The following is a 15,915-nucleotide window of genomic DNA, read 5'->3' as shown; positions in this document are numbered from 1 at the left end:
AGGTAAAAAGTATTGTACACTCTGTGTTTACACAAAATATAAAATAAGGTATTATATACTCTGTGTTTACACAAAATATAAAATAAAGTGTAATACACTCTGTGTTTACACAAAGCATAAAGTAAGGTATTATACACTCTGTGTTTACACAAGGTAAAAAGTATTGTACACTCAGTGTTTACACAAAGTATAAAGCAAGGTATTATATACTCTGTGTTTACACAAAATATAAAATAAAATGTTATATACTCTGTGTTTACACAAAGCATAAAGTAAGGTATTATACACTCTGTGTTTACACAAGGTAAAAAGTATTGTACACTCTGTGTTTACACAAAATATAAAATAAGGTATTATATACTTTGTGTTCACACAAATTACAAAATAAGGTATTATACAATCTGTGTTCCCACAGAGTATAAAGTAAGGTATTGTGCAATCTGTGTTTGCACAAGGTAAAAAGTATTCTACACTCTGTGTTTACACAAAATATAAAATAAGGTATTATACAATCTGTGTTCCTACAAAGTATAAAGTAAAGTATTATGCAATCTGTGTTTATCCATCTTAAAGTAAAGTATTTAGCACTGAAGTGTTTGTCACAAACGGTAGAGTATTCCAAGTATACGTGACACACTCGTCGAAAGTATGCAGCACCGACAGATTTAAGTAAGTTACTTCCACACGGTATTTCTTATCGAAAGATTACGCTGATCGAGCAAATTTCCACGATTTTACTCTCGGAAAACCGCAACGACTTCCTTGAAACGTCGATGCAAACAAGTTGCTTCGCAGAATTTCCGAGACGGCGCCCTTGGACGTTGTCTCGCATAATCGAGCTCCATCGTTCAATATTTGTCCCCGGTTTTGTGCTGGACGGATGGTAATAATACTTCCGAGTCTACGATCGTGAAAGAAGACGAGCTATTTTGCATCGAATCTTCGTTAACCTTTTCGTCACGACTGTCTTCTCCGTTAAAACGAACGCCAAAAGTGTATACATTATGAACAATGATCAACGTTTAGGTTTACGTCTTACGAAAGTTTCTTCCGCGATAATTTTTGAAAAAAAAAAGAACTTTTCTTCGAAGTAAGATACCTATAATTTCTCGATGAACTAGATTTAATTTCGTTAATTGATTCAATGTACAAGGTCTTCTGGTATTCGAACAAAGAAAAATCAGCAAGAAGCAGAAGTTTAGTATGGTTCAGTATCGTTTAAGAACGTTCTGCAAAACTTGGATAACGACCTAATATGTAGGGGAAAGTTTCTGAGTGCCGATCGAGAATAATTTTCACTTCCACAATGGAACAATTAAAGACAAGTTGAAAAAGAGCAGAGATTAGTAGAGCATGTACAGAAGTTGTTGAGTGACAAAGTCTCCAAATGTATTGTACACAAAGAATTGTACGAGAAAAATCGAATGTGCAATGCACGGACCGGAAAAATATTCACTGATAAGTTTTAAACAATACTGTTCCATATTAACGTTCAAATATTCTTACTAAAAGATTTCCTATCATTATCAACCACTCGAAAATCTACCCACAAAATAACTGGTCGATACCAGAGAGAATAATTTTCCATCCAATGTGAATTACAAAATTTAATTCTTTCGAATTATTAAATCTGCACGAACAAATTTTCCTCCGTTTATTAAGTACCATTTACACTGAAAATAATCTGTTTCGATTACATTACTAGTCCGCGTAAAAGAAAAAGGCTTAAAGTGGTCTGTACCGAAAAGCTTCCTAAATATGTAGTAAACGAGCGATTAGTGCAAGTGGTGTCTCGTAGAGAGCGCCTGTAGCAAGTGACGTCTCGTGGAGAGCGACTCGTAGCCCGAGTAGCAATAGGGTTAACACCGAAAATCGACTTCCCGTGAGAAACAGGAGTCGAGAACTTCCGGGATTTCGATTCTGGATTGTACACAAAGAATTGTACGACAAAAGTCGAATGTGCAAGGCACGGACCGGAAAAATGTTCACTGATAAATTTTAAATAATACTGTTCCATATTAACGTACAGATACTCTTACTAAAAAAAATTTCCTATCATTATCAATCTAAAAATCTACCCACAAAATAACTGGTCGATACCAGAGAGAATAATTTTCCATCCAATGTAAATTACAAAACTTCATTCTTTCGAATTATCAATTCTCGATATTAAATCTCCACAAACAAATTTTCTTCCGTTTATTAAGCACCAATTACGCTACAAATAATTTATTTCGATTACATTTCTAGCCCATGTAAAAGAAAAAGGCTTAAAGTGGTCTGTATCGAAAAGCTTCCTAAATATATAGTACACGAGCGATTAGTGCAAGTGGTGTCTCGTAGAGAGCGCCTGTAGCAAGTGACGTCTCGTGGAGAGCGACTCGTAGCCCGAGTAGCAATAGGGTTAACACCGAAAATCGACTTCCCGTGAGAAACTGGAGTCGAGAGCTTCCGGGATTTCGATCCCGGTTGAATTCCAAGGGGTTGTCCGGTTTCCTACGAACGGCCAGGAAACGCGGCGAGATTCTCGATCTTGGGAAACAAAGAGGGAAGAAATATCGGCGTCCCCCTCCCCCTTGTCACCCTTTGCAACGCGGATCGTCCGTTCAAAGAGGGCGCATAATGCCGGTGAATTTTTGTCGAGCATCTGTTGGACACGCTCGGCTCCGACGCGGAGAAGGCCGGAGGTCATTAAAAACACGCGCACCGGCGAAAAACAGGCAGTAAAGGCTGACTAACCTTTTGTTGCGCCAGCCTGAGGGACTCCTCGAAGTGCTTGTGAACTGCCTGCTCGGCGGCCCTTTGCTTCTCGAGTCTCTCCCTTTCCATCTTGGCCTCCCTTTTCTCGCGTTCACGCTCTAGCCGGACTTCCGCTTCTCGCCGCTCCCTGCAACGCAGACAAAAGTTTCGAGGTTAACACACCGTGGTGTTCGATCGGTTCCTGTGCAAGCCGAACGGAACTCGTTCGTACGATCTCGTCGGGGGGGTCTCTCTTCTGGTCCAGGAACTAAAGAACTGATTTTTTTTTTGGCTCGTACACCACCTTTCTTCCAACTTTGCCTATCTATTTACGAACGAGCTCGATCGCGACAATTATTATCCAAATGCACGTTTACTGATGCTAAGGAACTATTAATAGGGATGTTTCGCCCGTTTTGAATTTCTTTTTAGAGTTACTCGATTAGAAACGATGATTTTATGACTGCAAAATTAGGTAACCGATTTTTTTGGCTTGTACTAATTTCTTCGAACTTTGCCTAACTGTAGGCAAGTATATCTATTTACGAAGGAGCTCGATCGTGACAATTATTATCCAAATGCACGTTTACTGATGCTAACGAAATACCATTGGGGACGTTTGATCCGTTTTGAATTTCTTTTCAGAGTTACTCGATTTTACAATTGACGCTTTTACAACTGCGATATTCAGTAACTTTTGACGTCGAAGTTTATTTTCTCGGATACAGTCACTCACGCTTGTTCCGCTGCCAACTTGTATTCTAATCGAATCGATTTCTCTTTAAACATTCAATCGATAAATTACTATTGTACTTCCGTATACTCTGTTACCTATATTTTTCATCTAGCTTTGTATTTTCATGTATGATGAATTTTCGCAACTACGATTTCAAGTATTTCCCAAACAACCATCGAGGAGACGATCCACATCCGTGGGGAAAAAAATAATTTTCAAAAGCACGATATCAATTTCTTTTCAAAAACCAATGAAGAATACGATTCATGTTCGTGGAAAAAATATAATTAATTTTCGAAAGCACGACTTCGAGTATTTTCCAAAAAACGATCGAAGAGATGGTCCACGTCCGTGGAAAAGAAAATAATTTTCAAAAGCACGATTTCAATTTTTGTTTCAAAAACCAATCAAGAATACGATCCACGTCCATGAAAAAAATATAATTAATTTTCGAAAGCACTATTTCGAGTATTTTCCAAAAAAAATTATCGAAGAGATGGTCCACGTCCGTGGAAAAAATATAATCAATTTTCGAAAGCACGATTTCGAGTATTTTCCAAAAAATTTATCGAAGAGATGATCCACGTCCATGGGAAAAATATAATTAATTTTCGAAAGCACGATTTCGAGTATTTTCCCAAAAAAAATTATCGAAGAGATGATCCACGTCCATGGGAAAAATATAATTAATTTTCGAAAGCACTATTTCGAGTATTTTCCAAAAAAAAAAAAAAATCGAGAAGACGATCCACATCCGTGGATTCGAAAAAAACACGAGCGATCGAGAGCGAAGGTTTTTGTACCGGTTGGTGTGTTCGTGGCTCTTATCGATTTATCGCAGCCACTCCTCCTCGACCGAGTCCTCTCTGCGTTCAATCGGAATCCCCATCAGCTGCGAAGAAAAGTGTAGGCGAGGAAGTGGCCCCGATATCTCGAATATAACGAGACCGTTCAAGTACCATTACTGCCGACGCTGTAATTACTGTCAAGTTCCTGCGAATCGGGTTCTCTCGTTTCGCCATCACCGAGACGTGGTAACGCGTTACACGCGGTTTCCGTCGTTGTTTAAACGATCCTTATTGTTATATCCTATTATTTTCACTACCAAATGAATGTGAATTCCACATGATGAAATTCTTGACCGAAAGAAAGGCGAAATCTCGTGCAAGAAAATCCTAAAGTCAAAGAGAGGTGAATTTTTGAAGGTATATTTTGAGATTTTTTTTTTAAGAATTCTAAAGACATTTTTGCGTCGGGATTCACGGTATGGTTTCGAACTATACTTTAAGAGTATACACGATTTTTTTCGTGGAAAAATATTTAAAATCGTCGAAGATACGACTAGTTTAGTAACGCCCCCTTCGATCGAACGTGCCTGCACTGTTGCCACGATTCCGATCGTGTTTCTTATCTAAAATGGATAAACAAACATTCGTTACGTTCGGTACGAACGTGAGTATCGTTGGTATAAAAAATGTACGAAAATACCAAAGACAATAGTTTTGGTAGCGTTTTAAAATTAGATTGTAAATCTTTTGTGGTTTTTTTTTCAACTTCAGCGTGGCGAGAAATAGTTAAGAACGTTGGATTATTAAAAATTTCGGTACAATAGATAGATACACGCGTGTTGAAGATATACTTTAAATTTGGTAGTAATCGGTCCATTGGAACTATTTCGAAAAATATGAGTGGTTACAAATTATCAATACTTGTAAAATTTTACAAATGATCAATATTCAAGTTTTTGCATATTGGTATCTCGATCTTCTCGCTTGGATTTCCCTCCCTCTGACGTTTCTCAAAGTGTGTCTTAAATTGTTCTTGCAAATTTTATTCCATCGAGCCAAATTTCACGAAATACCTTCTGCTGTTGTAGTACCTGCATCAAAATTCTCTTTAAACGCTCGTAATCGTGTTATTTTCTCCCATTCGGCAAAATCCATTCTCAGTAATATTTCTCAAGAAAAATGTAATAAAAAAAAAAAATTTTTAGAGTTTAGTATCATTTAAAAGAGAACTATAGAATTTGGTTAACGACTCAATATATAGATTCCCAAATACCGATCAAATAGAAGAAAAAAAGAAAATCAATTCCTTGAAACTTCTAAACTAGAATACTCGCTTAATCCTTCAAGAGAGGGACGGTACAGTTTCTTGCTACTATTACTCGAACACAGATGGAGTCCCAATCATCACCAATCGATTACTTCTTTCCCCGAATCGTTAGCGTTAAAGATCGCGATTCTTCGTAACACGTCAACAAAATTTGCACGCGTTCCTTCTCCGTGTACTTTTCCACGATTAATTTCCCATCTGTCCAAACGACGTATGTCAAGTTTCGGGTAAATCGGTTGGACGGTTTAAAAATGGCGCGAAAGTCAAATCGACCGGTGACGATCTGTACGAGACGCGACTATCTTACGATCATAATTCCTCTACCCGAAATTGAGCCATACGAGAAAATTATTTTCGAACTTATACATGCGTCCACAGTCCGTTAGCTTTCACTGGACGTGTATACGGGTCCGTAGCACTCGAAGAGTTAACCGTTCTGAGAAAAACACCACGATAGAAAGAGCGAGAGCGAGAGAGAGAGAGAATCGTGTAAAAGCCTATGAATCACGCTCGGCGACCATCGATCCCCGAAGGGCGAGCCTCTGGTCGTTCGCGAGACTTTCAGAAAGCTCGACGACGACAGCTGAGCAAACTCGAGAGGGAAAAAAAAACAAGAATGTTGAAAAGAAGAGAGAAAAAGAAAAAAGGAAAAAAATACATCAGCCGTACACGGAGCCGTCTCCGCGGATGGGCGCGTGTAAGGTGCTCGTTCGTTCGGTGTACGTGTATGCGTTAAAAGTGCCGCGATAATAACGCCCGACGGTGGCTGGCGTACATATCGTGACTTTTTTAACGGACTTGGCCAGATAAGCATTCATTAATGCTTGCGCAAGTTATTTATACTGTTACGTGCGCAACGCGCGTGTTTATCTCGGTTCTCGGTCGGCGGACTTTACAATGCACGCGTTCGGATCCAGCGCGATAAATACACACGTATAGTGAATTTCGCGCGCGTCTGCCGCGCCCGTTTTGGCTCGTTGGAAAAACGCGGACGAGACCAACGGGGGTGGGGGCAGGGAACGGAGAATAAAAAAATCCACTCGGAATGTTTCGTTCGCCGGAAGATCGGAATGGAGAATTGTCAGGATTATTTTTCTACGAATTTTCGGAATTCGAAACCCGCGTGAAAGAATTTCGGTGTGGGTCTCTTTAAAGATCGTTATTGGAGAGCGAAACGGCACCTCGATAAGAGTTCTCTGGATTCGAAAACCTTGTGAAATAATTTGAGTTTGGTTGTCTTTAAAGATTGTTATTGGAGAGCAAAACGGCACCTCGATAAAAGATACCTCGATAAAGCTTCTCTGGATTCGAAAATCTTGGGAAATAATTTGAGTTTGATTCTGTTTAAAGATTGTTATTGGAAAGCAAAACGGCACCTCGATAAAAGATACCTCGATAAGAGTTCTCTGGATTCGCAAACCTTGGACAATAATTTGAATTTCGTTCTCTTTAAAGATTGTTATTGGAGAGCAAAACGACACCTCGATAAAAGATACCTCGATAAGAGTTCTCTAGATTCGAAAACCTTGCGAAATAATTTGAGTTTCGTTCTCTTTAAAGATTGTTATTGGGAAACAAAACGGCACCTCGATAAAAGTTCTCTGGATTCGAAAACCTTGTGAAATAATTTGAGTTTGGTTGTCTTTAAAGATTGTTCTTGGAGAACAAAACGGCACCTCGATAAAAGATACCTCGATAAGACTTCTCTAGACTCGAAAACCTTGCGAAATAATTTGAGTTTGGTTCTCTTTACAGGTCGTTATTAGAAAACAAAACGGCACCTCGATAAAAGATACCTCGATAAGAGGTTCTCTAGATTCGAAAACCTTGCGAAATAATTTCAGTGTGGTCCTCTTTAAAGATCGTAATTGGAGAGAAACATGACACCTCGATAAAACTTCTCTAGATTCGAAATCCTCGCTAAAGAATTTCAGTGTAATCCTCTTTAAAGATCGTTATTGGAGAGCAAAACAGTACCTCGATAAAACTTCTCTAGATTCGAAAACCTCGCGAAACAATTTCAGTGTGCTCCTCTTTAAAGATCGTAATTGGAGAGAGAAACTGCACCTCGATAAAAGATACCTCTTTAAAGATCATAATCGGACATTAAAACGGGACCTCGATAAAAGATAACCGAACTCCAAGGTACGGATTATCTCTAGAACTCGTACAGTGAAAATTATATATTCAAAAATCATACACAAAGCAATTACCGTGTGTTTTTCTCAGCGCTGGAAATTTTCCATAACTTTTCAAAACCGGAAACCCTCGTTAAACGATTTCGATACACTCCTTAAAGATGTATATCTTTGAAAATGGAATTTTCTCGATACGTGATCTAGAAGACACTCGATAGCTCGTGTCTTTTATCGAGGTCCCGGTTTTTCCTAATAAGATCTCTAGCGAGGAGTGCAACGAAATCGTTTCGCGAGGGTTTCGAGTCTCGAGAAGTCACGGAAAAATCCCAACGACGAGGAAAACGTTTCTCGTTTGCGTCTGTGTCTAGAAGACGACACGATCCTTGAAAATGGAATTTTCACGGTACAGGATCGGGAGACACCCCGTAGCTCATAGAATCGCTCGGAGAAACGTTTTCCAACGAGATCCGGGGTAGGGGGAACCCCGTAGGAGACGTACCCGTTCCGAGAAACGAGCAGAGCTTATTATTACGCTACGACGTGTACCGGAACAACCAGTTTCTGCATCCGAGCGATTTGCATCTCTGAAACGAGGCTGACTTACCCAGTCAGCCGGCGCTGCATAAATCGAGCCGTGTTTTGCAACGTGTACCGCAAATGATACCCCCGATACACGGGAGTCCACGGGAATTATTCGGTGAAAGCGTTCGCGCGGTGCTTTTGCCACGCGCGACTTCCTACCTGATGGAAAATAATTAACTCGATATTCCGGTAATGGGATTTCTGCCCGCGTGTTTGTTCGTTGGAGTTTCACGGGTTTTAAGGTGTTCCTGCAACACGGTACTGGTTACTTTCGTCCGTTAAATTGTAATTTAATTAAATTTTGGACATTTCGAAGGGTGGTCCAAGTAACTATTAGGTTGTTCGGAAAGTCATTTTTTTTTTTTTTTTTTTGGTGAAAATGAAACGATTTTTTTAGAGTGTACAAATATTTTGTTACATTGTATATTCTCCATTTTGGAAAACGAAATGACTTTTCGAACAGTCTAAATTTTTACTCGCTTGAAGATCTTTTTTTTAAATTGTAACAATGGAATTTTCAAGTGCCCCCTTTGGAATTTTATAGACTTTAGTAAATCTTACTGACACTGGTACTGGTTATTTTTCTGTACTGAATGTAGTTTAAATCAATTTTGGAAATTCCAAGAAGGGATTGATACTTGATTTTTTACTTGAAAATAATTTTTTTCAAAATTGTGATAATGGAATTTGCAAGTCCCCTCTTTGGAATTTTATGAACTTTAGTAAATTTTACTGACACTGGTACTGGTTATTTTTCTGCACTGTTTGTAGTTTAAATCAATTTTGGAAATTCCAAGAAGGGATTGATACTTGATTTTTTACTTGAAAATAATTTTTTTCAAAATTGTGATAATGGAATTTGCAAGTCCCATCTTTGGAATTTTATGAACTTTAATAAATTTTACTGACACTGGTACTGGTTATTTTTCTGCACTGTTTGTAGTTTAAATCAATTTTGGAAATTTCGAGGAGGGATTGATGTAACTTTTTTACTTGAAAATAATTTTTAAAAAAATTGTAACAATGGAATTTTCAAGTCCTCTCTTTGGAATTTTATAGACATTAGTAAATTTTACTGACACTGGTATTTGTTATTTTTCTGCATTATTTGTAGTTTAAATCAATTTTGGAATTTCTGAGGTGGGATTGATGTAACTTGTTTACTCGAAAATAATTTTTTAAAAATTGTAACAATGGAATTCGCAAGTCCTCTGGATTATGACATTATGGATTTTTCACTCGTCAGAAAATAATTTCATTAAAACCGTGAAAAGGAATTTTTAAGTGGCCTCTTTGAAAGTTTACAAACTTTAGTAAGTCTTATTAACACTGTATAAACTAATTTTTCTCACTATTCGTAGTTCGACTAACTTTTGAAAATCCCGAAGAAGATTTAACGCAGTTTTCCACTCGTTGGAAAATAATTTTTGTTAAATTCCGCCAACGAAATTTCTCGATGCCAGCCCCTTTTGAAATCTCACGCATTTCGATCAACCCTATCAGCATGATATTACTCGTCCCCCCAAAAGTAGTTTAAATAAATTTTGAAAATCCCAAAGTGGATTTAACCCAACTTGCGCTCGTTGGAAAATAATTTCCTTAAACTTCCCGCGAGGAGATTTCTAAGTGCGAGTCTTGCTTGAAATTTACAAATTTTAGTAACTCCTATCGACACGGTAACGACTTACTTTTCCCTACTGTTCGTAGTTCGAATAACTTTTGAAAATCCCGCGGAGGGTTCAACGTAACTTTTCCCTTGTCGGGGAACAATTTCCTTAAACTTCTCGCAACGAGATTCGTTGGCGCGAGTCCACTTTGAAATTTACCGATTTTGTTAACTACCATCGACACGGTCCGACGCGACGTTTACACGTACGAGAACAATTCTCATAATCGAATCCCGTACCGAGCTTATAGATTTCTGGTAAAAGCGGTGTACGCGAAAACAGTCGCGCTAAAGAACGCCGTAGAGTCGGTTGTTGTGCATAAATCAAGAGCGAGAACTTTCCACGCTCCGCGAGTTTCGAGTTGCCGGTGCACCGGAGTCGGGCTTTTCAGAGTTGGATTCACTCGTTCGGACAACTTTTAATTTTATGGGCAAAGTTTTATGCGTCGCTCGGAACGTCAGTTTGGAACGACGACGTAGAAAAGAACACGTGTCGCGGAAAGAAACCGTGGAACGTTTCGTTTTAAACGTTGACTCCGCGCTGTTTATTAACATTTCTGCGAATTCGCGCGAAACGAACGAGAATAAACCGAGCACCATAGGCAGCTGGTAAGTCGGCGTACGTGACGTCACAGGGGCAACAAGGGTATCGGTACTTCAGTTTCTGATGAAATCGTGTGAAAATTATAGTTTCTCAAAATTCTATTTACAATTTATCCAAATGAGAAAACGAACTTGTATCTGTATGTATACATATTATTTCCTTTTTAACTTTCTCCCCTTACTGTACTTTGAAAAAGTAATTATTATCCGTATATTAAGAAAGAAACGAAAAGAGAATCTAACACCGTTCTGTACACTTGCCAATTTAGAAACTCCCTATAGTGGTAACGGTGTATCGAAACGCGTTCCGATAATGGTGTACAAGATTTCGAACGCTGTGACCCGACGCTTTTAACTCTCGGTATAAAGCGACGAGACGAACGCTTCACGAAAAGCTCGACAACCTACTTTCCGTACGGTTGCAAGTCCAATCGTGTCGCGAAAATCGAGACTCGTTGCCCGGTGTACGTGGAATCGCGAGGGTCGGCAGAATTCTAATTCCGATCGGGTGAAATTATTCGTTCCAGAGAGGAGGTTAATCGGCAGCGGCGGAGATGGCCGAAGGCCGACGGGACAGGAATTCCTTCTCCACCTCCTCCCCCTCCACGGCGGCGTCGTCGTCTCTTTTTCCGTCTTGTTGGTCAGAAATCGAGCAGCCAGAAGAGAGGCAGTGCCGGTCGATAAACCAGTCCGGTATGGGAACAGGACAGGTTCGGGCCGCGGGCAACCTTTGAAAAATCCGGTCGCTCGGAACTGGCCTGACCAGAAGACCGGCTCTCCTCCGTCGAGCAACATACAACGAATATCACCAAAAAAGGCCTTACGCATCCTTGCCTCGCGGCCTCTTTTGTTTTGCTCGTTCGAGGCTGGCCGTGCGCGCGGGCGCGCGGCCGCGGCGAACGCGCGTGCGCACACGTTCGGCGACCGAGCGAACACGACTTTTTCGCGGTACGCGAGATACACACGAGAATCTCTTTTTACGGATTCGACGCCGCGTCCCGACGTTATGCAACCCGTTCGTGTTTCTCGAGCGAGGGGAGCCATCTGCGCGACCGTCGCGTCCAATATTTACAGAAATTCACCAACCGTGAGTTCGTTTCCTTCGTCGAGAGCGAAAAGAACGCAGTCGAGAATCGTCGATGAGGCTTTGGACTCCGTGGGACGTTCACGCACACTCCCTGCGCACGATCCCCCTTTCGCTCGGGAGCGTTTCCAATGCACGGCGACCACGTTGCGCGTTGCGAACGATTATTACGAAACACTTCGGATCGCTCGAACGCCACTCTCGGAACGATTTCTTCCGCGACAACACCGTCCTCGCGAACCACGCAAAGTTTCACACGCGATCGTAGAGTCAACACTGGCTAACGCGAACGAGGAGAGACACACGAATGCGTCGAATACGTTCGTCGATCCTAAAACGCGTCCCACGAGGCGTCGCGTCGGTCTCGTCTACTCGCGTCAACGTGCCGCGACCTTCGCGTCACTTTCCCTTTCCGCGCGTCGGAACAAGGGCATTTATTTTCGCGCGATATTTACCAAACACGATACGCGACCGGGAGACACGAGGATTATCGCGATGTAGTGTCTCGAAGAGCAGCCCGAGAGACGAATTTCCAGGAAGGGCCATTGATCGGCCGTCGACCGTCGCCGGTGTTTACAAATCGTGACCCGAGTACATAACACACACACCGGTGAGATAAGTTTGGCTCGTGGAACGCGCGCTACGTTGGAAACGTACCCAAGGCCGTTACTGGGAACGCGTTGTTACGATTTTCAGGCCCGGTCGTGATCACGTTTTTCTTCGTTTTTCACCATTCGGGGAACGATTGTTCGCGACGAAAATATTTCTTCGTTTACGCGCGATCGGCGCCACCGTCGCCACGTCGAATCGTTGCTGGCTGACTTTCGATCACGGGCTTGTGTTCGTACCGAGTTTATTTTCCCAGTTCGTTTCGAGTTTCGAGAACGAGGGGATTTAGAAATTGACGACGACAGCGACCATGGTATCGAGAAAGAACATTTTATGGGAATTCGAGGAAACTTGTAGATTATTTTCAGCAGTTCCCGACGGATGTTTACCAGGGAGTGTACAGAGATCGTAAGTCGCTAATAAATTGGATCGGTCGTCTTATAACCCGATCGCGGGCATTTTCGTTACCGGTCGAAGCGATCGTATATAGAAATCTATCGAAGTCGCGAAGACAGACATCGAAACAGAGCGAGACGGAACAATAACGAGCGACGACTGGAACACATTGGCGCAGACTCGGTGTATTTAACTATCGGAGGAACAAAAAAAAAATTCTCGTACCTTTCGTAACATAATTCCGGTAAATTCCACGTAATAACAATTATCGTCGAGAACAAGTATCACGATTGAGTAAAATTTTCCTGTTCGCTCAACCTACATATCCGACGAGTTGTTTCCGGGCACTTATCTTTTCATCGGATTTTTTAATAACTTTCTCGTCATATTTGCGGCGAATAATTGTGGATTTATGATTCCTTCGAATTGGTAAGTATCTAAATTGAATATTTCAATTTTGATCACTCTTTAACATTCCTCCGTTAGTGTGGCATATTTTTGTTCGGATCTGTACCAAAGATATACTTGATTTTATAAATATACTTCTTTTCATTCTTGCATATTACTTTTTTATACGAAGAGTATTAACGAGAGTGGAGTCATTGCACAGTGACGATGCTCTTATCACTCTCTTAAATAATTCACAGTGATTTTTTTTCAGTTAGTTGTGGCAGGTCGTATGACCATTGTCATTTTAATCTACTTTGTAAACACGCCCAAGGAATTTTTGTCACGAGATAAAATCTCTAAGTAAACATTTTGTGCATTTCTCCGTGGATACGGAGATTCTACTTCCTGTGCAACGCGATCGCCTAAGTGGGCCTATATTTGGTGAGGATTGGCTGGAGAGTAAGGTCCTAAAGTCCTTACCTAAAGGATCTAAAGGACCTCTAGCTCCTCTGTCGATCAATTTGTAGAGATTTTTCAAATCGATTCAAATCGAAAGTTACAAAATTGATTTGCTAACAAATCCACTACAAAATCATCGATATAAAAATATATCTACAAAGGTGAAAGACTCGATCCAAGATCGGCATATCAACGTTGTTTATTCGTAAGTTTTTTTTAAATTGATCCGATTTTATGTTGAAAAAATCGATACAAAAAATCGATTCAAACTCAATACGCAACAGCGATTCAAGATTGATAGGAAAAATCGATTCAAGTTCGATACGAAAAATCGTTTCAAGATCGATACGAAAAATCGTTTCAAGATCGATACGAAAAATCGTTTCAAGATCGATACGAAAAATCGTTTCAAGATCGACATCTCCACACTGTTTATTGGCAAATTCAGATTTTCTTCGAAAATTAGAAAATTGTGCATTTTTTAAATTAAATCTTGATTAAATCGCGTGTCAAAAAAATCGATACAAAACTATTCGATGGAAATCAATACGAAAAATCGCTCCACCGTTGTAAAAAGATCCATCTTTCGAAAAATCGATTGAAAATCGACGTCCCTGCTCGAAACTGTCGCTACACCGCGTCCCCGCCTAATCGAAACGATCGTATCGTTATTCGAATACATTTCGTTCGGTTCGCTAACCGAATTACTCGCGCGGAGACACTTATCGAAGCGGTCTGGTTCGATTTCCCCCCACTCCCGTCCCCGATAAAAGAACGCGCGGCGTGTCTCCGTCTCCGCGGCAATAATATCCGGTGTTGAACCCATTACGTATCCGTGGTCTCTACCAGCTTCTAAAAAACAGCCGTAGGACGAGGTAACGCATGGTCGTTGTACATGGTCAGGATAAACGGAAACGAGATAATCGCGATTCGTTCGCTACGCTCGTATCGGCGTCGAGAAAACGATATTTCACTCTTATCCGGGCGGAGAAGCGAGCGATTCGATTATACCGGAGGCTCGAATTTTACGGCTCATGAATTTTGTAGGATGTGCTGAATACCGCTTTCTTCGTGCGGCTTATACGACCTTAAGTCAGGGCCTGACATTCTGAACGCGCACGAGACGTCCAAGATGGCTGCCAGACACCTGTCTCCTCGCTTCTTTTCCTTCCCTTCCTCCTCAACCGAGCCGTGCTCGCTGCGGGGAGCCACGACGCTGTTTTCTCCGCAATCGGCGACTAGAAACGCCCGCGAGAACATTTTTGCTTTCGTTTTGCCGCTAAAACTGATCATCGTCCTCGTCACGACGCCCGAGACACCGGAGATGAGGACATTTTTTCGAACCTTTCGAGCGACCAATCGAAACGAGTCACTCGCGTTCGAAGCGCCGTACGATCACGCTCGACTTTGTTCCAAGGAAGTTAATTCGAATTAAAAAAAAAGAAAACTTTGATTGTAATTGTGTCTGTAACTTTATTCTCCAACGTCTTCGAGTTGTACGAATTCGACCGGTTATGAAAAAGACGTGATCAATTTTCCACGTGGAGAAAATAAAAAGGTTTCGTGTCGTTTTTATATGTAGATTTTCTTACGTGTAAACGACACAGAGTTCTCGTTTCGATCGTTCTGAATCGTAATGTCGATAGTTTAGGCGACAGGGAGGAAAATCACGAATGGGTCCGAACGGACCCGAAACTTGACCACGTGCAAATATTTCGAGTGAAAATTGAAATCATTGTGGCACGTTTCTCGATTTCTGAGGAAAATTGAAATTTAACATTGAAATTTAACGCTTTTATCGCGCCTCTGATTATTTCCAGTAAAATTTTAAAATAGTTGCAAAGTGTCGTGTGGAAAACTTTATGTATAGAAAAATATCCGAAACTTGACCGCAAACTTGAAATCATTGTGGCACGTTTCTCGATTTTTGAATAAATTTGAAATTTAACTCTTTTATCGCGCTTCTGATTATTCCCAGTAAAATTTAAAAATAGTTGCAAAGTGTCGCATGGAAAACTTTATGTACAAAAAAAGACTGTGTAATGTGTTCTAAGAGGAAAATAATTCCAGAGGACGCTAAACAAGCGAGTATTGTAACACATGTACAAATAAATCACGAATGCATACGGGAGATTGTTTCCACGAATATCGGACTATGTAAAATTACAAAATTTAAATTTCAAATTCCATTCCTTTTGTCACAGTCTACGTTAATTAAATAACTGCATCAATAATAATTTTAGTATCTTTTTTTTAGTAAAAGAGAAGCTCCATTTTTCAGATGCTCCAAAGTGAAATTATCTCGGAATTGCTACACCCTTAAGTAAAAAAAAAAAAAAAACACACTTGGAAAGCAAAGAGTTAAGTTAGAAAAAGTATTGATCTTCGCAGTTGAAAT

The 15,915-nt window shown here is 40.5% G+C and overlaps 1 protein-coding gene across 5 annotated transcripts in view; it reads right to left on the bottom strand.

Moving 5' to 3' along the window:
• Positions 1-15,915, bottom strand: part of Kdm3 (Lysine demethylase 3) — a 572,262-nt gene that overhangs the window by 56,397 nt on the left and 499,950 nt on the right. For all 5 annotated transcript variants that reach the window (XM_076305347.1, XM_076305593.1, XM_076305514.1 and 2 more), the window contains one exon: positions 2,740-2,887. In XM_076305347.1, the coding sequence (XP_076161462.1) occupies positions 2,740-2,887 (148 nt within the window). The remainder of the gene's footprint in view (positions 1-2,739; positions 2,888-15,915) is intronic.

The sequence above is a fragment of the Ptiloglossa arizonensis genome, chromosome 1, assembly GCF_051014685.1.
Source record: "Ptiloglossa arizonensis isolate GNS036 chromosome 1, iyPtiAriz1_principal, whole genome shotgun sequence".
Lineage (NCBI taxonomy): Eukaryota > Metazoa > Arthropoda > Insecta > Hymenoptera > Colletidae > Ptiloglossa > Ptiloglossa arizonensis.
Note: the sequence above shows the minus strand (reverse complement) of the source record. Positions and strands in the feature narration are given on the sequence as shown.